The 25242-nt window shown below is 40.2% G+C and overlaps 1 protein-coding gene across 1 annotated transcript in view; it reads right to left on the bottom strand.

The window, feature by feature from the left end:
- The window catches only part of LOC124788918 (serine/threonine-protein phosphatase 6 regulatory ankyrin repeat subunit B-like), an 85003-nt gene extending 59766 nt beyond the window's left edge, over nucleotides 1-25237 (bottom strand). Inside the window, exon 1 of the mRNA XM_047256200.1 lies at nucleotides 24137-25237. Coding sequence (XP_047112156.1) covers nucleotides 24137-25237 — 1101 coding nt within the window. The remainder of the gene's footprint in view (nucleotides 1-24136) is intronic.
- Between the last annotated feature and the right edge of the window lie 5 nt (nucleotides 25238-25242).

Below are 25242 nucleotides of genomic sequence, written 5' to 3'. Positions count from 1 at the left end.
AATAGGACGATATGCATTTCCGGCGTTACAAACCGACGAGGAAAGGAATAAACTGAAAACACAGACAAGAAGAAGGGATAATATGGTAAGACATCTGTTAAGACGTCAAGGAATAACTTCCATGGTAGGAGAGGAAGCTGCAGAGGGTAAAAACTACAGAGGAAGACGGAAATTGGGACACTTGCAGAAAATAATTCAGGCCCAATGTTGCAAGTGCTACTCTGGGACGTAATTCGTGGCGCTCCGCTTTAAGTGTTATGAAAAATTATGTTTCCTTAAAATGGTGCTTAAATTACAAAGACTGTACTGATTCATTGTTGAGTACAGCTCGCGTGTTTGGGATATTCACCAGGAGGGATTAAAGAGACATGGAAGCCATTCAGATTTGCTGCCCGTAGATTTGAGTACTACGGAGATGCTTTGTCAACTCAAATTTTAGCCCTTTGAGGAAAGACGACGTTGTTTTCGCGGAAAACAAGTGATAAAATTTGGAATACTGGAATTTTAAGGTGACTGCAGGAAGATTCTGCTGCCGCCAACGTACATTTCGCACAAGGATCACGAAGATAAGAGATGAAATGGATAGTACAGAGGCCCTTTTTATGACTATAAGAGATAAAGGAAGTGACTAGTGGTGGCACAAGCTACCCGCCGCCATAAACCATACTGTGGCTAAGGGAATGCGAACGTAGATATAGATGAGGCGAGAATTGCGAGACTTCCAATAAATTAAACATAATTTCAAACCTTTTCTGAAGTTTTTCTAGCTAACAATTTAACGGCAAATATTGAACACGGTATGTCATTTACTTTGTTCCGGTACTGTGAAGTGAATTTTTACATTGATCTGCTGACGTAGCTCATGTGTGGTAGTACAAGATGCCAGCAGAGACGCCAAAGGTATTCCTACTGTAAGCACTCAGTGGAACTAGTAGCTTTATGTGCGGCTTCGAAATAAAAACTGTCTGCAGAAAAACGTTCTGGGAGGATTCCTTCTTTGTCGATAGAGGTATAAACGGGTTATTTCATGCACTTTACAATGATATAAGAAACTACAGTATGACGTATTTAATTTCGTGTGAATATCAGTACATTCACCTCTTGAGTAAGTGGACATCTCCTGTGATGAACTGAGGAAAAAGAACACTATTTACAGGAAAGTAATCTCGTCACAACAAAAGAATTTGGTGACTTGTCTAATCAGCAGCTAATTATTTGTTGTCTGAAAGATATTTAAAGTTTATGTTGTAAGTAATATATACGTACAACATATTTTTCAGTTTTTATTTGGAGAGAATATTACTATTAACTCGAACTCGATTTATAAACATTTGAGGCAAAAAGTACTAAACCGGTTTCATTTGCTTACTTTTCATATTTCTTAAAGTAATTCTATCACATCTGATTTATCGGACTCATTAGCATCACTGGCTGCAGCAGGTAATGGAGCTGTGCTATTTCTGTCTTAAAGCAGGTTTTGAGTAAAACTTTCAAATCTCGAGTAGTATTGGGGTTTGTCTCTGCTGTAAACTTATCGTGATTGGAATGGAACGTCAGCAACGGTCTGTGGGATAATTGAGAACCGATAAATTCCACGTTCTCCAGCTGCCTAGTGTCCAGGCAGTGCATTATGATACATAGTTTGAATGTTACTGTAACGTTGAGGGTCTCTTTCTACGAACTGGGTTACATTTATAACTGTCTTGATTCCTAACACGCTTATTCTGCAGTTCACATTTTGAACAGTCCTAAAATGGAATGTTCCCAAATTGCCGTTCTCATTTGAACGATGCAGATAAGGCTCGGTGTCTGAAATATCCATTGCACCCAGATGGGCGAAGAAAACTACTTCTGGATGAGCGGCAAGGAGCCCTTGGCAAAATACTGGGTTCCTGGAGCGGTACCGGCCATAAGCTTCCAGGCTGTAGTGATGGCTGCTCCATCGCCAGGCCAGACGCACAGCATGAGTCTGTGTTGTGATCACCGGCAGCTACATGGCAGGCAACGAGTTGAAAAAGTCGGGGATTTACTGGTTGGTCACTGTCTGGAAAGTAGCACTGTAGGGTTAAGAACCACTTCTGTCTCATAAGGATGGTGAAGAAAAGGGGAGTGACAGTGAAGCATAACTCAGGGGTACCCGGAGCAATTTCAACAAATTGCTACGTACACCATTTACTTTTATAAAGATAATATGGCATTAAGATTCCCACTGCCACTAGGGGGGGAGGTGTGTATCAGAAAGGGGGGCTTAAAGATGTTCTAAATCAGTCAGATACGAACTATTTCCTGTGTGATGGAATGCTATTAAAGGCATGAAGCTGAATTTGTCTCATATTTCTGCTGTTCAATGTGTGTTGTGAGAGAGGACCCTGCAGCAAGCCAAAAATTTTTTCAACGTGTTTCGTGACCTAAGATCAAGCCACACAGCTGTACTCTAAACAGAAATTTAACGTGTATCTGGAATCATATGGTGTTAAACAGTAGGAGATCAGAACATATGTTTGCAATCTGTATAACATACTCATATGTTCAACATCTGCTATGGCCCGAGAGTTTATACCAAACTTGATATACATATTACTGCTCTGTTGGAAAAATCACTGACCTGAATGGGTGTGGAAGTGATGGACAGGGGACAGAGAGATGAAGAGTGGTGGACGGACGGAATGGGGATGAATAGAAAGGAGATGAGCTAATCAATAACTGGAATAAATAAATACCTAGGCATTGCTAAGCTTCACATCTAGTAGTACAATAAATTATGGTAATTTGTATTAGAAGAAGCAATAAAGAACAGTAATAGCGTTCAATGGGGTTCTTGGGCTATACGTTAGGGGAATTAAAGAAAATTACCTGCGTTTACAAATACCTTGAAAAGAATGCTGCCAGACTGCTATAAAGAATCGAGACACTGTAAATGTCTTATGTATTGCGCCATAACCTTGTTTTTGTTGTGGTCTTCAATCCTGAGACTGGTTTGATGCAGCTCTCCATGCTACTTTTTCCTGTGCAAGCTTCTTCATCTCCCAGTACCTACTGCAACCTACATCCTTCTGAATCTGCTTAGTGTATTCATCTCTTGGTCTCCCTCTACGATATTTACCCTCCACACTGCCCTCCGATACTAAACTGGTGATCCCTTGATGCCTCAGAACATGTCCTACCAACCGATCCCTTCTTCTAGTCAAGTTGTGCCACAAGCTCCTCTTCTCCCCAATTCTGCTCAATACCTCCTCATTAGTTATGTGATGTACCCATCTAATTTTCAGCATTCTTCTGTAGCACCACACTTCGAAAGTTTCTATTCTCTTTTTGTCTAAACTATTTATCGTCCACGTTTCAATTCCATACATGGCTACACTCTATACAAATACTTTCAGAAACGACTTCCTGTCATTTAAACTGTAAGTAGGCTGTTTAGCTTTTTATATTGGTAACGCCACGTAGCGCTCTGTATGAAAATCCCTGGCTGTGCTGTGTGCAGTCTGTGGCTAGTTTGCATTGTTGCCTGCCATTGTATTGTTGGGCTGTCGGCTGTTAACAGCGCGTAGCGTTGCGCAGTTGGAGGCGAGCCGCCAGCAGTGGTGGATGTGGGGAAGTGATATGGCGGATTTTTGAGAATGGATAATCTGGAGGTGTGTCCATCAGAAACAGTACATTTGTAAGAATGGATGTCATGAACTGCTATATATATTATGACTAATGAGGTAAATACAATGTTTGTTCTCTATTAAAATCTTTCATTTGCTAACTATGCCTATCAGTAGTTAGTGCCTTCTGTAGTTTGAATCTTTTATTTAGGTGGCAGTAGTGGCGCTCGCTGTATTGCAGTAGTTCGAGTAACGAAGATTTTTGTGAGGTAAGTGATTTGTGAAATGTATAGGTTAATTTAGTCAGGGCCATTCTCTTGTAGGGATTACTGAAAGTCAGATTGCGTTGCGCTAAAAACATATTGTGTGTCAGTTTAAGCACAGTCTTGTACAGTTTTTTTTAAGGGGACGTTTCAAAATCTATACTCGATATCAACAAATGTTTCTTCTTCAGAATCGCTTTCCTTGCCATTGCCAGTCTACATTTAATATCCTCTCTAATTCGAACATCATCAGTTATTTTGCTCCCCAAATAGCAAAATTCCTTTACTACTTTAAGTGTCTCATTTCTTAATCTAATTCCCTCAGCAACACCCGACTTAATTCAAGTACATTCCATTATCCTCGTTTTGCTTTTGTTGATGTTCATCTTATACCCTCCTTTCAAGACACTGTCCATTCCGTTCCAATGCTCTTCCAAGTCCTTTGCTGTCTCTGACAGAATTACAATGTCATCGACGAACCTCAAAGTTTTTATATCTTCTCTAAGGATTTTAATACCTACTCCGAACTTTTCTTTTCTTTCCTTTATTGCTTGCTCAATATATAGGTTGAATAACATCGGGGATAGGCTACAACCCTGTCTCATTCCCTTCTCAACCACTGCTTCCCTTTCATACCACTCGACTCTAATAACTGCCATCTGCTTTCTGTACAAATTGTAAATAGCCTTTCGCTCCCAGTATTTTACACCTGCCACATTCAGACTTTGAAAGAGAGTATTCCAATCAACATTGTCAAAAGCTTTCTCTAAGTGTACAAATGCTAGAAACGTAGGTTTGCCTTTCCTTAATCTTTCTTCTAAGATAAGTCGTAGGGTCAGTATTGCCTCAGGTGTTCCAATATTTCTACGGAATCCAAACTGATCTTCCCCGAGGTTGGTTTCTATCAGTTTGTCCATTCGTCTGTAAAGAATTCGCGATAGTATTTTGCAGCTGTGACTTATTAAACTGATACTTCGGTAATTTTCACATCTGAGGTTATTTCGCCTGTCTCATAAATCTTGCTCACCAGATGGTATTGTCAGGACTGGCTCTCCCAAGGCTCTTAGTAGTTATAATGGAATGTACAAATTATTCACACCCGTGGTCTAGGGGTAGCGTCTTTGATTCATAATCAAATACGTCTTCGGTCCCACGTTCGATCCCTGCCACTGCCTAAATTTTGATAAATAATCAGCATTAGCGGCCGAAGACTTCCGGCATAAGAAGTCAGCCTCATTCTGCCAACGGCCTTGTCAAAGAGGGAGGAGGAGCGGATAGAGGTTCAGGGCACTCTCTTGTCCTAGGGGTGGGAAAATGCCCCTAAAGGCGAAAGAATCAGCAATGATCAACGACATGAGGATGCAGAAGGTAAAGGAAACCAGTGCATTAAAGACATGTAACGTGTATCCACAGGACATGTGGCCTGTAATTGAAGAAGTGTCATGATGATCTCTCCATTGGCAAAAGATTCCGGAATAGTCCCCCATTCGGATCTCCGGGAGGGGACTGCCAAGGGGGAGGTTACCATGAGAAAAAGATTGAATAATCAACGAAAGGATAACGTTCTACGAGTCGGGGCGTGGAATGTCAGAAGCTTGAACGTGGTAGGGAAACTAGAAAATCTGAAAAGGGAAATGCAAAGGCTCAATCTAGATATAGTAGGGGTCAGTGAAGTGAAGTGGAAGGAAGACAAGGATTTCTGGTCAGATGAGTATCGGGTAATATCAACAGCAGCAGAAAATGGTATAACAGGTGTAGGATTCGTTATGAATAGGATGGTAGGGCAGAGGGTGTGTTACTGTGAACAGTTCAGTGACCGGGTTGTTCTAATCAGAATCGACAGCAGACCAACACCGACAATGATAGTTCAGGTATACATGCCGACGTCGCAAGCTGAAGATGAACAGATAGAGAAAGTGTATGAGGATATTGAAAGGGTAATGCAGTATGTAAAGGGGGACGAAAATCTAATAGTCATGGGCGACTGGAATGCAGTTGTAGGGGAAGGAGTAGAAGAAAAGGTTGCAGGAGAATATGGGTTTGGGACAAGGAATGAAAGAGGAGAAAGACTAATTGAGTTCTGTAACAAGTTTCAGCTAGTAATAGCTAATACCCCGTTCAAGAATCACAAGAGGAGGAGGTATACTTGGAAAAGGCCGGGAGATACGGGAAGATTTCAATTAGATTACATCATGGTCAGACAGAGATTCCGAAATCAGATACTGGATTGTAAGGCGTACCCAGGAGCAGATGTAGACTCAGATCATCACAATATAGTAGTGATGAAGAGTACGCTGAAGTTCGAAACATTAGTCAGGAAGAATCAATACACAAAGAGGTGGGATACGGAAGTACTAAGGAATGACGAGATACGTTTGAATTTCGCTAACGCTATAGATACAGCAATAAGGAATAGCGCAGTAGGCAGTACAGTTCAAGAGGAATGTACATCTCTAAAAAGGGCCTCCACAGACGTTGGGAAGGAAAACATAGGTACAAAGAAGGTAGCTGCGAAGAAACCATGGGTAACAGAGGAAATACTTCAGTTGATTGATGAAAGGAGGAAGTACAAACATGTTCCTGGAAAATCAGGAATACAGAAATACAAGTCACTGAGGAATGAAATAAATATGAAGTGCAGGGAAGCTAAGACGAAATGGCTGCAGGAAAAATGTGAAGACATCGAAAAAGATATGATTGTAGGAAGGACAGACTCAGTATACAGGAAAGTCAAAACAACGTTTGGTGGTAACATTAAGAGTGCAACGGGAATTCCACTGTTAAATGCAGAGGAGAGAGCAGATAGGTGGAAAGAATACATTGAAAGCCTCTATGAGGGTGAAGATTTGTCTGATGTGATAGAAGAAGAAACAGGAGTCGATTTAGATGAGATAGGGGATCCAGTATTAGAATCGGAATTTAAAAGAGCTTTGGAGGACTTACGGTCAAATAAGGCAGAAGGGATAGATAACATTCCATCAGAATTTCTAAAATCATTGAGGGAAGTGGCAACAAAACGACTATTCACGTTGGTGTGTAGAATATATGAGTCTGGCGATATACCATCTGACTTTCGGAAAAGCATCATCCACACAATTCCGAAGACGGCAAGAGCTGACAAGTGCGAGAATTATCGCACAATCAGCTTAACAGCTCATGCATCGAAGCTGCTTACAAGAATAATATACAGAAGAATGGAAAAGAAAATTGAGAATGCGCTAGGTGACGATCAGTTTGGCTTTAGGAAAAGTAAAGGGACGAGAGAGGCAGTTCTGACGTTACGGCTAATAATGGAAGCAAGGCTAAAGAAAAATCAAGACACTTTCATAGGATTTGTCGACCTGGAAAAAGCGTTCGACAATATAAAATGGTGCAAGCTGTTCGAGATTCTGAAAAAAGTAGGTGTAAGCTATAGGGAGAGACGGGTCATATACAAAATGTACAACAACCAAGAGGGAATAATAAGAGTAGACGATCAAGAACGAAGTGCTCGTATTAAGAAGGGTGTAAGATAAGGCTGTAGCCTTTCGCCCCTACTCTTCAATCTGTACATCGAGGAAGCAATGATGGAAATAAAAGAAAGGTTCAGGAGTGGAATTAAAATACAAGGTGAAAGGATATCAATGATACGATTCGCTGATGACATTGCTATCCTGAGTGAAAGTGAAGAAGAATTAAATGATCTGCTGAATGGAATGAACAGTCTAATGAGTACACAGTATGGTTTGAGAGTAAATCGGAGAAAGACGAAGGTAATGAGAAGTAGTAGAAATGAGAACAGCGAGAAACTTAACATCAGGATTGATGGTCACGAAGTCAATGAAGTTAAGGAATTCTGCTACCTAGGCAGTAAAATAACGAATGACGGACGGAGCAAGGAGGACATCAAAAGCAGACTCGCTATGGCAAAAAAGGCTTTTCTGGCCAAGAGAAGTCTACTAATATCAAATACCGGCCTTAATTTGAGGAAGAAATTTCTGAGGATGTACGTCTGGAGTACAGCATTGCATGGTAGTGAAACATGGACTGTGGGATAACCGGAACAGAAGAGAATCGAAGCGTTTGAGATGTGGTGCTATAGACGAATGTTGAAAATTAGGTGGACTGATATGGTAAGGAATGAGGAGGTTCTACGCAGAATCGGAGGGGAAAGGAATATGTGCAAAACACTGATAAGGAGAAGGGACAGGATGATAGGACATCTGCAAAGACATGAGGGAATGACTTCCATGGTACTAGAGGGAGCTGTAGAGGGCAAAAACTTAGAGGAAGACAGAGATTGGAATACGTCAAGCAAATAATTGAGGACGTAGGTTGCAAGTGCTACTCTGAGATAAAGAGGTTAGCACAGGAAAGGCATTCGTGGCGGGCCGCATCAAACCAGTCAGTAGACTCACGACCAAAAAAAAAAAAAAAAAAAAATGGAATGTTGTCTACTCCGGGGGCCTTGTTTCGACTCAGGTCCTTCAGTGCTCTGTCAAACTCTTCACGCAGTATCATATCTCCCATTTCATCTTCATCTACATTCTCTTCCATTTCCATAATATTGTCCTCGGGTACATCACCCTTGTATAGACCCTCTATATACTCCCATCCACCTTTCTGCTTTCCCTTCTTTGCTTAGAACTGGGTTTCCATCAAAGCTCTTGATATTCATGCAAGTGGTTCTCCTTTCTCCAAAGGTCTCTTTAATTTTCCTATAGGCAGTATCTATCTCACACCTAGCGAGATAACCCTCTACATCCTTACATTTGTCCTCTAGCCATCCCTGCCGCCATAAGATACATTGGATGAAAGTGAATTTTCTGTAGTGCCAGAACAGAAACAGGCAGATGTAAACATTTGCCAGAACTCGGTGGGTGTACAGGCAATGGAAAGCAATATCTTTAGCGACTTATAATGCCATTACACTAACAAAGTAACTGTAAAATAAATTAACATTGTAAATATTAAGAAAACAGGAATGAAGAATGACATAATTCTCAACAGACCTCACAAAGAAGCTGTTATTCCAGAATAAACATATGAAGCTTACTAATTTACAAAAGCTGTGGAAACAACCACAAAGTTTGAGTGGGCCGGCAGATACATGTAAGACTTCAGTAGTAATCCAAGAAGCTAAAGGCACAAGGAACGAGTCATTATTTATAAAAAAATTATTTAAAATATTTCTGTGAAGATAAAAACGAAACCGGGCTTCCACCTGATGGAATTTATCTTTCCACCGAGTTGGCTAAAAGGAGTCTCTCAAGACTTGTCATTGTAACTATAACCTGATGCTTCGTGCCCGCTGGTACCCAGATAATCCACTATGTTTATTACAGAGTATAATGCTGTGCTGTGCGCTATTTTGTATTTCTTGATTGCGTTGACGACAGTGTACAGGATATCTGCTGCTGTACCTTGTTCAGCGTTTATAACTTTTTTGCAAATTTTCACACCCTCCAAATATACACTGTACTGAACAGAGTGCATCTTGTGTATGCTGTCCTCTACATGTCTTTATGCATGAATTCCTCCTGTATTTTCCAGCGGCCTCGTGGCAGTCAAAACGGTAATGGTATTTATTTCCCCGTTCTGATTGTGTTTTTTTCATTTTATCCAATGACCAACTGCAACTGAACGATAGTGTCAGTAGCTTTAACAGTAGCTCTCGTACTCAGACCCAACCTAGCTATCACACTAAACGAAGAGAAATAAGCACAGTTATTGATTGTAAGATGGCAATAAACCTTTTATATTGTTGGTGATACGCTTGTAGAAAATTATGGTAACAAGTTTTGACCCCTCCTTCACAACATTTATATCAAGAAAATTTAAGCACCCATTTTCCTTCACTTTCACAGTAAAATTATCTTTTTCATATATTTTTAACGGCATACAAAATCCCTTCGATATCTACATTACTGCCGCGATATATGACGAAAATAATCATATATCTACGATATATAATTAGGTTTATCTTTTTCTACGTATGAGAATATAAACACTTGGTAATGAGGTCATTTATAAAGACATACTCTTTAACACCTGTACGTAAAACACGTTTCTGATAAATCTTTCCATGAAAATTATGAAAACAATATCTGACAGCGTCGATATATCTTAAAGTTTTGACCACACAGTTTTTTTTTATTAAGCGTTACGCGGTTCAAAGTTTCACCATCAGATTGAAGCTTTGGAATAAAGTGTGCAAAGGAATAAACGATGGCAAATATGTACATGCTAACGTGAATACGCATATTAGTGATCCTCCTGATTTGGATACTTAAAAAATGTCTCAGCAGGGCTATTTTTTCTTTAATTTCAATAGATGGTTCCATTTAATTAAGAGTTTTTCCAATAGAAACGTTAGCGTACAAACTTCCTGGCAGATTAAAACTGTGTGCCGAACCGAGACTCGAACTCGGGACCTTTGCCTTTCGCGAGCAATTGCTCTACCATCTGAGCTACCCAAGCACGACTCACGCCCCGTCCTCACAACTTTACTTCTGCCAGTACCTCATGTCCTACCTTCCAAACTTTACAGAAGCTCTCCGGCGAACCTGGGAATCAGGTTTGATTGCTTGGGAATATTTATGCCACACGATGGTGATGTAACCCATGACAGAAAAAAGGTCAGCATCGATCGTAATATGATCGGTACACTTTACGGTAGATCTGTATTTAAGCTAACAGCGTAGCTATCGTCAGTCTTTTATAAGTTGTGGTCATGTTGACACAGCACGATTATAACTACGCATATTGAGATATAACTTTGGCATTCACAAGCATCAAACAGTTTTATCGATGCCTGTACACATCGCAGTTATAATGTAATACGTGTAGTAACTATGCCGAGTCTACAGGAATACGACATATAACACACTGGAGATAGCTACGCTGTTAGCTGAAATCTAAATCAGCAATAAAATACAGTTATTATGACTGATGCTGTCTTCCTTCCTGTCCTGTAATTTAGTCATGTCTTGATACAACAGAGAAGTGTGTATCGGCTGTAGTAAAAACTACTTTATTCTAGCTGACTTAAAATCGTTGAAGGTTATACGAGTAATTTAAATAGCAATTGTACACGTGTGTTTTGGTAGATCCTATAAATTTTCACTGCAATTTCTGCTTGTAAATTACTTGAGATTTTGCTTTTGCAAGTAGTCTTACCTGCGACTATTCTTTTTGTAAGTATGAAGCCTAGGCCTTTACTCAGAAATATTCATATCCAGAAATGTGCAAAGCAGTCTGATTTACCATTAGCAGCAAATTCATATTTGTAGGCATTGTAGCCAGTCTTCTCACAGTCTCCAAGGTCAGCTTGACTATGCAACATAAAGTTGGCATTTACTATCTAAGATCTGTTTAATCAGCCACAACCTAGCATTTGAAACGAACACTTAGATATTTGTAAAGGAAATAATCTTTCGGTCAGGTGGGAATAAAATTCAGTGAGTTTAGTTCTGGTTAGTTATTAGCACCCTAATTTCACTTCTCGCCCACTCACATTCAAATTTGTTGTTAAAGCATTGTCCACTATATGACCTAATACGAGGTTTACACTTAGCATATCTAGATATCACTTCATATATAACAGACAAGATTTATTTATCTCATACACTACCAACCTTCTCACAATTGGAGTGAGTTGTGGTAAAGTCGCGGGAGGCCTGCAACGTACTTAAATACTGAAAGTCTTTTTTTTTTCACTTTTTGGCTGTTAATAACAGTCCTGAACAATAAATTAATATAGTGGGCCTGTACATGTTAGATGAACTTAACGGCGATATTATAGTAGGGCAAGAGGACTAAGATCAACATGAGATGGGACATACACTTCTGGAAATTGAAATAAGAACACCGTGAATTCATTGTCCCAGGAAGGGGAAACTTTATTGACACATTCCTGGGGTCAGATACATCACATGATCACACTGACAGAACCACAGGCACATAGACACAGGCAACAGAGCATGCACAATGTCGGCACTAGTACAGTGTATATCCACCTTTCGCAGCAATGCAGGCTGCTATTCTCCCATGGAGACTATCGTAGACATGCTGGATGTAGTCCTGTGGAACGGCTTGCCACGCCATTTCCACCTGGCGCCTCAGTTGGACCAGCGTCCGTGCTGGACGTGCAGACTGCGTGAGACGACGCTTCATCCAGTCCCAAACATGCTCAATGGGGGACAGATCCGGAGATCTTGCTGGCCAGGGTAGTTGACTTACACCTTCTAGAGCACGTTGGGTGGCACGGGATACATGCGGACGTGCATTGTCCTGTTGGAACAGCAAGTTCCCTTGCCGGTCTAGGAATGGTAGAACGATGGGTTCGATGACGGTTTGGATGTACCGTGCACTATTCAGTGTCCCCTCGACGATCACCAGTGGTGTACGGCCAGTGTAGGAGATCGCTCCCCACACCATGATGCCGGGTGTTGGCCCTGTGTGCCTCGGTCGTATGCAGTCCTGATTGTGGCGCTCACCTGCACGGCGCCAAACACGCATACGACCATCATTGGCACCAAGGCAGAAGCGACTCTCATCGCTGAAGACGACACGTCTCCATTCGTCCCTCCATTCACGCCTGTCGCGACACCACTGGAGGCGGGCTGCACGATGTTGGGGCGTGAGCGGAAGACGGCCTAACAGTGTGCGGGTCCGTAGCCCAGCTTCATGGAGACGGTTGCGAATGGTCCTCGCCGATACCCCAGGAGCAACAGTGTCCCTAATTTGCTGGGAAGTGGCGGTGCGGTCCCCTACGGCACTGCGTCGCTGCGGTCCGGTCCCAGGTCGACGGGCACGTGCACCTTCCGCCGACCACTGGCGACAACATCGATGTACTGTGGAGACCTCACGCCCCACGTGTTGAGCAATTCTGCGGTACGTCCACCCGGCCTCCCGCATGCCCACTATACGCCCTCGCTCAAAGTCCGTCAACTGCACATACGGTTCACGTCCACGCTGTCGCGGCATGCTACCAGTGTTAAAGACTGCGATGGAGCTCCGTATGCCACGGCAAACTGGCTGACACTGACGGCGGCGGTGCACAAATGCTGCGCAGCTAGCGCCATTCGACGGCCAACACCGCGGCTCCTGGTGTGTCCGCTGTGCCGTGCGTGTGATCATTGCTTGTACAGCCCTCTCGCAGTGTCCGGAGCAAGTATGGTGGGTCTGACACACCGGTGTCAATGTGTTCTTTTTTCCATTTCCAGGAGTGTATTTCTAGAACAATTTGACAGATCACTGAGACTTCTAAGTCGAAGCAAGGCCCCTGGGTTAGACTACATTCCGTCAGAACTACTGATAAACTTGGGAGATCCAGCCATGACAAAACTCTTCAAAGTGGTGTGGAATATTTATCATACAAACGAAATACCCTCACAATTCAAGAGGAATGTAATAACTCCAATGCCATAGAAAGCAAGTGCTTACAGCTGTGAATATTACCGAGCTATCGGTTTAACAAGATGAGGTCGCAAAATACTAACACGAATTCTCTGCAGAAGAATGGAAAAAGTGGCAGAAGCGGGATTTGGAGATCGGTTTGGACTTCATAGTAATTTAGGAAGACGAGAGGCAGTACTCACCATACAACTAATATTAGAACTACGTTTTTAGATTTGAAGAAATCTTTCGACAGCGTCGACTGGAATACACTATCAGAAATTCTGAAAGTAGCAGGGGATTAAATACTGGGAGCGGAAGACTACTTAAAACTGGTACAGAAACGAGACGGCAGTATAAGAAATGAAGGGCGTGAAAGCGAAGAAGTAGTTGAAAGGGACTGGCTGTCTTAGCTTATCGCGACTGAGGCAACAATAACGGAAATCGAAAAAAAATGGAATATGAGTTAAAGGTTAGGCAAAAGAAACAAAATCTCAAAGTTTTGCCAGTGACATTGTAATTCTGTCAGAGACAGAAAATATCCTGGAAGAGCAGTTGCACGGAATGGGTAGTGTCTTTAAAGGAAGATGTGAGAGGAACATCAACTTAAGCAAAACAAGTATAATGGAATGTTGTCGAATTATATCAGGCGATACTGAGGGAATTAAATTAGGAAACGAGATACTGAAAGTAGTAGGTGAGCTCTGCTATTTGGGAAGCAAAGTAACTAATGATGGCCGAGGTAGAGAGAGTATAAAACGTAGACTGCTAATAGCAAGAACAGCGTTTATGAAGTTGAGAAGTTTGTTAATATCTAATATAGGTTTAAGTGTTCTGAAGTTTTTCAGGAGGTGCTTGTCTTGAATGAATCCAAATATAAAACTGAGACTTGAATGACAAGTAGTTTAGAGACAAAGAGATAAGAGGCTTTTAAAAACGTGGTGCCATAGATGAAGACTGGTTGGGTAGATGGCGTTACTAATGAGGAGTTTCTGGACAGAATTAGAATTACAAATTTTGTGGTACGACTTCAGTAAAAGGAAAGATCAGTTCATATGAACCATTCTGAGACATCCAGAGTTTACCAATTAAGTACCAGAGGGAAGATAGTGCGTGTGTGTGTGTGTGGGGGGGGGGGGGCATTGTAAAGGGGGAGCAAGAGATGAATACAGTAAGCAGATTCAGAAGGATGTAGGTTGCAGCTGTTATTCCGAAATTAATAGATCTGCACCGGATGGAGTACCATAGCATGAAGAGCTGCATCGAATTAATCTTCGGACTAAAGACCACAACCACCACAACAACAATAAGTCCACTTTTTAAATCAATATTCACACCTTTCTCGCACATTGTATCAGAATACTTGCGAAAACATAACAACTGTCACACAAGCACTATCTCTAGATCCCATTAAGAGTAAACCCATGTAAAATTATTGGCATATAAATTTACATGCCAGATGAAACAAATACAGTGTATCTTGTCACATAATTTCAATGCTATCCTTGATGCTCGACTGACGACTTACTGCCGTTAAAAATACTACTTATTATTACATACCATCAGTGTGTATGGTTATGGTGTCGTCGTGATTTTGTAGTAAAATTGACGCACAATTATTGACAGAAACAGTATCAGTAACAAGAGTAAAAACATAAAACAACCGTTATAAAGTTTCTACGTTATTTATGGTATTCAACAAAAGAGGTGTGAGTTCTACTTGCATTCGATGTGACGTGCTTCATATTTGTAAACTTGATATTTTTCAAACAGAAATCTTCAGTAGTCGATAAATTATGCCACAAGGATTCTGGGTACAAAACAATGTGATTGTCGGTTGTCAGTGGTAGTATCCGTTGCCAGTATCATCCTGAGAAAAGTAAGTGAGTGAATCGGATGGGCATCGTGCTATTAAACAGTCTAGAAATACGTTGCAGAGCCCACAGATAAAGATACAAAGGTTGTTGAGGTTTTGCAATATGACTTGATGAAGAATAATTTGATATGTGTGAAGGCATTCAGGTAATGTCACTGTACTGTCATTATTTAGAGGTATCTCTCTTTATTGATATCGCTTTGTTAGTTCGATTTTGAGATTTTATTAACAAAGATAAATATTCACATGGCGTGCACTTAGCAGTTTTAGATCTACCACTCCCTTACCATTCTATTAGCTCATTTCTTGGCAGAAACATATTTTATTATAAAGTGATTTTTGTAAAGATGATTTCACTTGTTAATATATAGTTTTTGAATGCTCTCTTCAACATTATTCAGTAAATGCAGTTAGCGGAACACAGTAGCACAAAAATAAAACTAAAGCTTAATATGCTTAGTGTAATTTCATTTCCTTGCACTGCACTGTGCAAGTCGCCTATCATTTAGCTGATCTGTTGCAGGGCTCTAGTTGCATTTTCATCACTTTCGAATACTACCGAGTTTCCGTTGCAGCAGGTAAACAATGAAAATTGTTTGGGCCAAGTTTTCATCACAGTCATCACAATAAAATAATTTAAAGTTGAGCTCTTCATTTCAAAATTAAGATCACTTCGGATTAGGTGAACATTAGTTCAGATTTTAGAATTTCTTCCAATCCAAATGCGGCATACAGCAAACCAGTGCTTAACAGTACAGGTTAAAAACAGTCTTGGTTGCAATTTAGTTTTTTTATTTTTCAACGACGCGTTCCGCCTTATTTAGGCATCTTCAGCTTATCTTTTCTAGATGGACGCGAGAGACACCAAGATCTGCATAACGCGTTCCCGTTCACAGGAGCGAGTAACAGACTATGATCTTACTCCTGTGAACGGGAACGCGTTATGCATATCTTTGGACAGTTATACTTTCAAAATTAATATTGTAAATTTACGCAAAATGTATTTTGTTAACCTTTTATGTTGGAATTGCAAGTTACACTGTGACGTCACGCATCGTAGGGATGTTCACTTGCACTGCTCAATACAGATTTCACAGGATGGTTTCTTTGGTTTACAGTTTTATGTTTTCAAGTTATTTTGGTAAAGCTTTATTAAAACACAGTTACACGAGATTCACATATATTTGGCAACTTATGAGACAGTGTTTCCATAATTTTATCATTTCGGAATGTTTTAATGACTTTTTTTAGTCTGATGAATGTCTGCCTGTATAGTGACATTACAAGAAACACTTTATAAAACAACCTGTTCTTTTGTTACTTATACTAGTGTAAGAATTCTTTGCATATTCTGTATCTATTATTCTTTTGTTACTTATACTAGTGTAAGAATTCTTTGCATATTCTGTATCTATTATGATATGTATTTTTATTATTTTTGCAGCTTTGGAGTATTTTTGGGTTATTTGCGTGACATTTCGTGAAAAGTAGTAGTGCAGCATAAGAATCGTAAGTCGTTGCAGTGCGGATTCTACCTGTTACTATTTAACACATTAATGATTTCCATGTCTAATTATCTGGGTCAAGTTCTCTTTTGTAGATGATTTGAACTTGAAAGTTACTTTTGTGGACATATAAATCTGTGTGTTTCACTTCATTTTTGTCATGAGTGAGCACTATCACTAGCAGTATTACACGCAGATGTCTTGTGAGAGAAATGAGCCAATTTCAGAACGATGAGTATTCCACAGTTGGAGAAACTGATTTTGTTACACATTTATCACAAATTAATAAGGTGATTGAATATTCGGAAAATATCAGACACGCATGTGCAAATTACTCCACTGTTGAATCAAAGTACAAGACAGGGCATCGGTAGAGAAATTTTAGGCTCCGAGGAAGAATTTGTGGGAAATTAAGCGACAAACTCTTAGCACCGGTAGATTCTGGTTTCAAGCCAACTTCTTATATGCAGACTGTACCCGCGTTGCCATCTATTGGCCTTAGGGTCGACCTCGTAACGTAAGTATTGTAGAATTGTGTCACAGGAAGAAAATAACAGTCATATGAGGAACTGAACGGATTACAAGACAAGATAAAGAAACTGGAAGACAATACTAAGGAACTGGAAAGGAGACTGGGAAAGTGGCAGGAAGAGAATTATAAGTCACAGAAAGAGATGAGAAAGAAAGTGGAGGAAAATGACAGAAAAATAGAAGAACGTAGTAGGTCACAGCAAGAGATGACATCACAGATGCAGAATTTGTCAGTTCAGATTGAGCAAGAAATAGGCGATGACGTCCAGCCGATAACAAATCATTTAGAGACTAGGATCTGTGATGCTGAGAAAGAACACTGCCGAAAGAACGAAATACGCCTAGGAAAAAATTTGAAGTTAGATGAGAGGATCGCAAATATCGCACCATATCATGTTCAGAATAAAGACGAAGAGTTAGCAAAAATAATGAGTGTGGCACTCTGGGTAACACTGCTGTGGTCACTCAAGTAAAACAGAATGAGCAAGTTCATGCTGTTATTCGTGAAACAGATGAAGAAAGTGGATCATCGACATTACAATCAGAAACACAGAAAGAATAACTAGATGCTATTTCTGAAAAGTCGAACTTTCTGTAAAAGTGATGAATTTGTCAACCATTACACGTAAGGATTATGACAATTTCCCTGTTCATTTTTTAGAAACTGGAGAATACCAAGCCTTGAAATGATTTACAGACGGTCAAAGAAAAATCTACCAACAACGGAAACAGGAAGTAAATGCCAATGGGTCTCAGCTCACACATGTCGAAAGAAAATATACTTGAGGTCAAGATGTTAGCAAATTTGGTCATTCTCATTCAGAAAATTTAAATGAAAATAGAAATGTGTGGCCTTTATGTGATCATCCTACTCTACAACTTTCCTTTCGAGGACAAGGTATTGGGCCGCTAATGCGTTGCAACAAACAAAGTTCGAGAACACTGAAAAATATGAACATCGATAATGAGTATTTCTTGACAGAAAATTCAAAGTGTCTCGAAATTTTGGTACGAAATTCAACCTCAAAGTTGGCTGGGCCGATTTCAGTTCTCATTACCACCCAACTGGCCAATTGCTCACCAACCAGAAGTCATGTGCGGATACCTAGAGAGCGGATCAGTTACAACGATGCGATCTAGAGTGAAAGAATATCGAAGTCAAGGAGAATTTTATTATGCATGATTGCCCACATACTGGTAGCAGACTACAGAAGACTGACAAACACGGAATTATTATGCTTAAAAGCTTTGATCAGTTAGAATATTCAAGTCACACGCGTTATTCTGAAGACATAGTGTGGAAGAACTAATATTTGTCAAACCCCTATAGTCTATCTGAACTCTTACATACGTGTTTGGCAAAACTGACAACATATTTACGACTCCTTACGCGGGCAGGAAGATGCTAAGATGATTGGGAGGCATTTCAGGATGTACTGCAGAAACTGGAGATAGATAATAACGACAACCTAAGAGGAGACAGTTACAATAGTTACAAATAAAGTTACAATAGTAAGTAATTTTGACAACCGGAATGATTTTAGAGATGAAAATAGACATCAATCACAAAACACACTCGACTGGTTATCAAGAAACAGTTTTCTTAACAGAGTCAGCTTCCACAACAATGGTATAGGACATAACTCGTGGCACAATAGGAATCATGGTAATGAAAATCATTTCGATCAAAACAACCAAGATAAGGAGAGATGAGGTTGGCTTTATAATGGTAGAGTGCTGAAAGAACGAAAGAGACAAGTTGAAGTGAGTGAAGTTCAATCGCTTAGCCCACGCTACAATGCATATCACGAACGTCCAACGGAACAATGACTTGCTGTACCTACATATAACAATGTATCCTATCAGACAGAAAACACCGCTGCCAGAGCACATTTAAAAACATTGCATCTTTTCAGACTTCACAAAGATTACATCACAAGGAAGAAGTTGACCGAGTATTGAGAAATACAAAGAAAGATGCTGCAAGACAAAAGAAATTAAAAACCACAGGATTTAATTTAAGCAATTTATACGTTAGATATGTTACTGAAATCTCATCGCTTATCACATAAATGTAAATAACTGAGTGATAACTTTTTCTTGTTTATAACAGACCTTACCACACAGACATACAATGGTCCACGACATTGCTGCGGAGGATGAAATTTTGTGCATGTGCAAGAGTAGAGGGCTTCACCATGTCAGTCATGTGAAGTCATTTATTGAGTACAACTTAACTAAGTTTCCTGTGAGTAGTTATAAATTTTTCATATTTTGTGTTTGCACTTCGCCACATTCATGCATCCATCCTATTGTCTGTTTTTTATTGGGGAAGGTGAATTACTGTATGTAATTTTGCTGTTGTATCTCCAGTCACATATATTGCAGTAAAGACATATGATATTCCATAGATAGTAATTGGCTCTGTGTTGTTTTTTGTATGTTTAAGGGATTTGAAAATGCAATGAAAGTTGAAGGTTTATTTTAAATTGTGTTTCAAAGAAGAAATTATTGTTGTTCGCCTAATGTAAACCGATTAAAAATTTTTAAACATGCATGAATAGTAAAACGGAAAAGATAAGTGTACACAAATCCCTAACACACTTCTTGTAATATGAGCATTACATCAGATTTTTCACATTCACATTTGATTTTTTCTGCTGTGATATAGTTTAACTTTTAATCTTATAAGGTGACCTAATGCAGATAAAATTGCTTGTAATAACATTCTTTTCAGGTTATGTAATTCTTCCTCTTCACACCAACAATATTTAATAACGAAGTTTAGGGACATGATGGTTTTAGGTAAGTTATATCATATGGCAAGAGGGAGCTCTAATTCTGGAGAAAGGTCAAGTGTGGGTAAGTTTAACTTACAGTCTATTTAGTAAGCGTGAGGAATTTAATATTTCATGTGATGGTATGTATTTGGGTTTTCTACTTGTTTGTGATGTTGTTGGCTTTGGAAGCAGCATGACAAATAGTATAGACGTTAATGAATAAAGTGTGGTACTGTGGAACATTAAGTCAATAAGTATGCTAATGAAGTAGAGTTATATTATTTTTAAACAATGAAATGAAAAATACAGATAATTAATAATGTGTGATACCACGTAATGTTGACAGTTGAAACTTGGGAATAAAGTGTAGATTTTCGTTTGTAGTGGTCAAATGTGTATGAAACCCAAGGTTTATGAAGCTATGGTAGTAACAGAAATAAGGAGAAAGGTGACAAAGATCAGAAAAAGAAGTCAGCATTGATGAATTGTCAATGTGCTGAAGGGAGGTGTTGGTAACTTCACACGTCTTTTTTACTGGTAATTTTATGTAAAGCCTCTTTCGTTTGTATTCAGATTTTATTTAAACAACAACGATGAAGGTGAGGCACAAAAACAGGTCATTTGCAACGTTATTTGAATGGTAAGGTACGTTTAGTTTGAAGAACGACGTTTGTACTCGTATTTTTCTTTGTTACCGTAAGATAATATTTTTAGGCCTTTGCTTGTGACTGACTGGTGACTAATGAGAGCATTTATCTTTCAGAAAATTCTCTGAGAGCATTTAACAACCTTTTCTTTAGTTAGCCCAACCATGGTTGTTCCCTGTCTTTATATGTTTGTAGTATAATTGTTTCTTGTCCTCACATATGTTTGTAGTTACTTTCTTCCCTTTCCTTATATATGTTTGTAGTGGTGTAGTAATGGTCTGCATTCTTTGTATAGTGAGGTAAAATGTGAAATTTCTTGTAAATGTGCTCACAAATAAAACTACTTCATTGTTTCTTGCCATTAACCATTAACACAGTTCACTGAAAATAAATCTGCTTGCTAATTGCCAACAGGACACCTGACAAACCCGACTACACACTGTTTGCACAAGGATGCAAGTTGACATCTGCCTTGATATCAAAGTGTTTACCTCTTCCTCAGCATGCTACTTTTGTGTCTGGACTACTGACTTTCTCTAAAACAGATGCAAATCAGCAGAGGCAGCAGCTAAAGGAAAATAAACTACTCACTAATTTTTTTAATTTTGCTTCTCAGAAACAATCTGTAACTTCATGTGGCGTAAGATGCAATGTACACACCATAAAGTATTCAAAACTTTATTGTAAATTATGAAGGTGGAGGGTACCTTAAAGAAAACGATTCTTGAGAAATCAAACTGATTATTCGCAAAAACACTGCCCGACATAAGACGACGAACAACTACAAAACCCTCCAATTTTAAAAGAAACTACGAACATTTCAATCGATTGAGTTATTTGTGAGATAATGAAAAACAAAGGTCAAATTAACACTAGCCATGAAAGTGGTTACCTGAGGGACAAAGATTTCCTTCAGTTAATACTTGTGACAAATAAAAATTAGTTCTTGCTCAAGCCTTCGTTATCTTTAAAATTCTTTCAAAATCTTTTCCATCAATATAAAGAATGAAAAAGTATTATAAATGAGTTTTCATCTCCATAGTGAAGTATTCCAGATAGCCTCTCCCAGAGTGCCAAGGAAACATCTCCTCTGAAAAACTCAAATGCTCATAAAAATGACTCAAATGTTCTCACGCTGCACAACAGACTGACTAGCAAGTCAACTACAGATAAAACTAAGCACAGAGTCAAGGACGTTATTACCACTCATGCAGTGACCTGAATCGTATTTGTCCCAGTAGTGTAAGGTGAATAATTTATAGTAGCAGAAAACATACGGGAACCCTGAAACATTACACATTCAACACTAGCCCTCTATTAATAAACCCTCGTACAATTTGCGATTTAAGATGGTAACTAATCGCGGTTCCTGCGGTTTAGTACCGCCATTACGGGATGTAAAACACGGCAGTTTGTACATTGTATTTGACGTACAACTGGACACCTTATAGACTTAATTAACTAGTGCATAAACAATACATTTCGAATTCCTTTTAATATGATATTAAGTTATAAAATGTTCGATGGTTCAATTATAAGTAACATTTTCTTCCTTTTATTGTTCTATGGTTGAGGATCATTAAAAGTATAGTTAAAAGTGCATAAACCAAAGTTTCGGTATATTATTGAAGCTATTTGAGCTAATGATGATGGGAAGAAGAGAAAGCAAGGACAGAGGGGACAAGTCTTCATAAGAACGAGACTCAGTAATGGACAGTACTGACAAATCTAAAGTATGTAGACAAGACCCTCTGTACCTCTATTACGTATTATTGAAAATATACCAGGGAGGGGATAAGAAACGGCGCTTAGGTTTTGGGGAGAAATATCTTCATTCACCACTTTTTTAAATTTTCCTCCCGAATCGGTGTCAGACTTCCGTATCCAGGTTTGGCGATATTGACCTCTATCCTAGCCTCCCACTGATAATGCGTAGAGATTCTCGTCAGTTGAATGGACTGTGTAAATGAAATGTCGGAACAGTTCTTCGTGGATTATTTGTCGTAGCAATTCATTGGAATAAAAGGACAAACCTCTATTCAGAACAGTCTGTCAGTCCATTCAAAATTTCAGAGCAAATACTCGTTCCCCCTTGTGCAGTGCGAAGACCATGGTTATCTTATCCCTATTCACGCGGAAGATACAAAGGATTTATTTGAAGTGCCGCAGACTCTTGAAACCTAACAATAGTTACAAATTCCGCCAGATTGTTTTTAACATTATAGTTGAAGAATTGGAGAGTGTAACATCTAATTTTGTTGATAAAGTAATGAAAAACTTTGAAGGAACCATATTCCTTCAGCAACGGAATTTCCTCGCTATGCTAAACTGCTGTGGGAAAATGTATTCAAGACAGAGGCCACTAGAATAGTTCTGCGTAACTGGCATTCAACAGCAGCTTAGATCATTTGGCGCGAATCAATGTACTACTTAAACATGATATGAAAGTCTATAGACACACAGGACGTAGAAAATAGTGATTAGTAGACGTATCTCGGGGACTGTCTTCAGTTGAAGCTGAAATAAAATTTCCTGTTTTACTCCACATGCTACCACAAGGCGTTTAAGAAGAGCCGAGTATCTGTAATTTCACCTTTCAGTTCACAGAGACTTCGCAAAAGATATTTTCTGAAATTTCTTCGTAGCAGTTACATTTCGAGAAGTTCATGGCAGATTGTAATTCAAGCAGTTTCCTCATTCATTTCATGTTAGTTGGTTTTAGCAGTAGAATTTCCGCAAGCTAATATAACTTTCCTCATACCGAACGTCGGTTTGAATCAAATGGTGTTTTACCAAACTGAGCGTGATCAATTTGGAGGTAGGTCGTCATTGTGTAGTCCACCAGTTACACAAAAATTTACACTTTAATGAGGACTACAAACCACTTTACATCTCTGAAGTTTTCACAGCAAATGTTTATAGGAGTGAAAGTAATGATAAGTGACACACAAAAGTACTAGGACTGACTGGTAGTCAATCCTGGGACATTTTTATCGGTAGCCTGACGCTTCACAACTGAGCCATCAAAGTGTGAGAAGTGGCAGTAAGGGATGCGTTAGTTCACTTGCTCAGTGGCAGTTTTACAGCATGCATTCTTTGAGGTATGTGATTTAGAGTACTTTGTAGTTAACGATATTTGCACACTACTGAACATTCAGTGACCCAAAATTAAAAGGAAACCGAAGGAAATTGTTTAGAAACAACGTAACTGAGTGGTTGTAGATAATCACTGTTTTAGGATATGAGTTTGAAATGAGTTATTACATTGATTAATAACTGAATATAGTTAATAGAAAATGTTTTTATTAATACAGAATGTGTAACATGCGGCTTTCTTTTGTACTATACAATGACAGTGCTGATGAGATCTAGAAGGAAATAGTGTAACAGTCAGACTCAATGGAAGTTGCAGATCTATTTATGCCTCCTCGTAGGCGGTTCAACCATTCTACTACAATGTCGCTCCGCTCTACTGCTTCGTTCACTGGTGTTTCCCAGGGCAACATACTGAACGACAGAGTCGCCGCTGCCACAAGGGCAGCAGTAGAAGAAGCGACACCATTCACGGCAGTCAGGTGTAGAGGGGTGAGGCCCCCGCCGTCTGCCACGTCCACGTCAGACCGCCGCAGAGAGAGAATATAGTCCGCCACTTCGTCGTGCCGCTCTGCAATGGCCACGTGCAGAGGGGTGGACCCTTCCGCGTTGCTAGCGTTCACATCCGCGCCAGCACCGATCAGAATCTCTACAGTTTTTCTGTCGCCGGCTAGAGCTGCTATGTGGAGGGCTGTGTCCAAATCCACACTGGCGCTATCAACGTCTGCTCCCCGCTGCAACAGAAGTACTACAGCCCCCACGTGTCGGTAGCTGGCTGCTAGGTGCAAAGGAGTGCGGCCGAGGTCATCGCGGCATTCAGTGTCTATTCCGGCGTCCAGAAGTAGTTCCGCACACCTCACGTGACCGCCGGACGCCGCTTCGTGCAGGGCCGTTCGATGCATGGCGTTGCGAGCGTCCACGCCGACGCCCGCTTGCAACAGCGCGCGAACTGCGCTCGTGTTACCCTTCCCTGCTGCAGTGTGCAGGAGAGAGACACCGTCTGGCGTGGAGACGAAGGGGTTCGCCCCGAGGTCCATAAGCGCGTCAAATCCTTCGTGGAATCCGGAGGCCAGCGCCGTGTGCAGTGGTGTGTGGCCCTTCCAATCAGCGGAATTCATGTCCGCACCCAGGTCCTTCAGCAGTGACAGGGCGGCGGTGTTCCGGCTGCGAACTGTCCAGTGGAACACGGAATGCCCCTTGCTGTTTTGGGCCGTCAGTGACGCTCCTGCTTCAACAAGTTTCTTGATTGACTCCACACAACCGGCGAAAGCAGCGATGTGGAGGGCTGTGTTTCCATTGTCGTCAACTGCGTTTACGTCAACGTCAAATTCCAAGAGCAATGAGACTGCCTCCAAGATGTCTGCAGCTGCTGCGAGGCGAAGAGCTTGGGACTCACCATTAGGCAGACGACTGATTCTCGACAAATACGGCAAAACCGCGGTCTTGGGCATTAGATGTCCATCGAGAATGTCGCAGGAGGCGGTTTCCTCGATTTTACCACCAGTAGCTACAAATTTTACTCTGAACGTTGAATCCTCATCCGTTCCATGCTGCTCGTATTCACCAGGAATCATTAGTG

This window comes from Schistocerca piceifrons, chromosome 3 (genome assembly GCF_021461385.2).
Source record: "Schistocerca piceifrons isolate TAMUIC-IGC-003096 chromosome 3, iqSchPice1.1, whole genome shotgun sequence".
Taxonomy (NCBI): domain Eukaryota; kingdom Metazoa; phylum Arthropoda; class Insecta; order Orthoptera; family Acrididae; genus Schistocerca; species Schistocerca piceifrons.
Note: the sequence above shows the minus strand (reverse complement) of the source record. Positions and strands in the feature narration are given on the sequence as shown.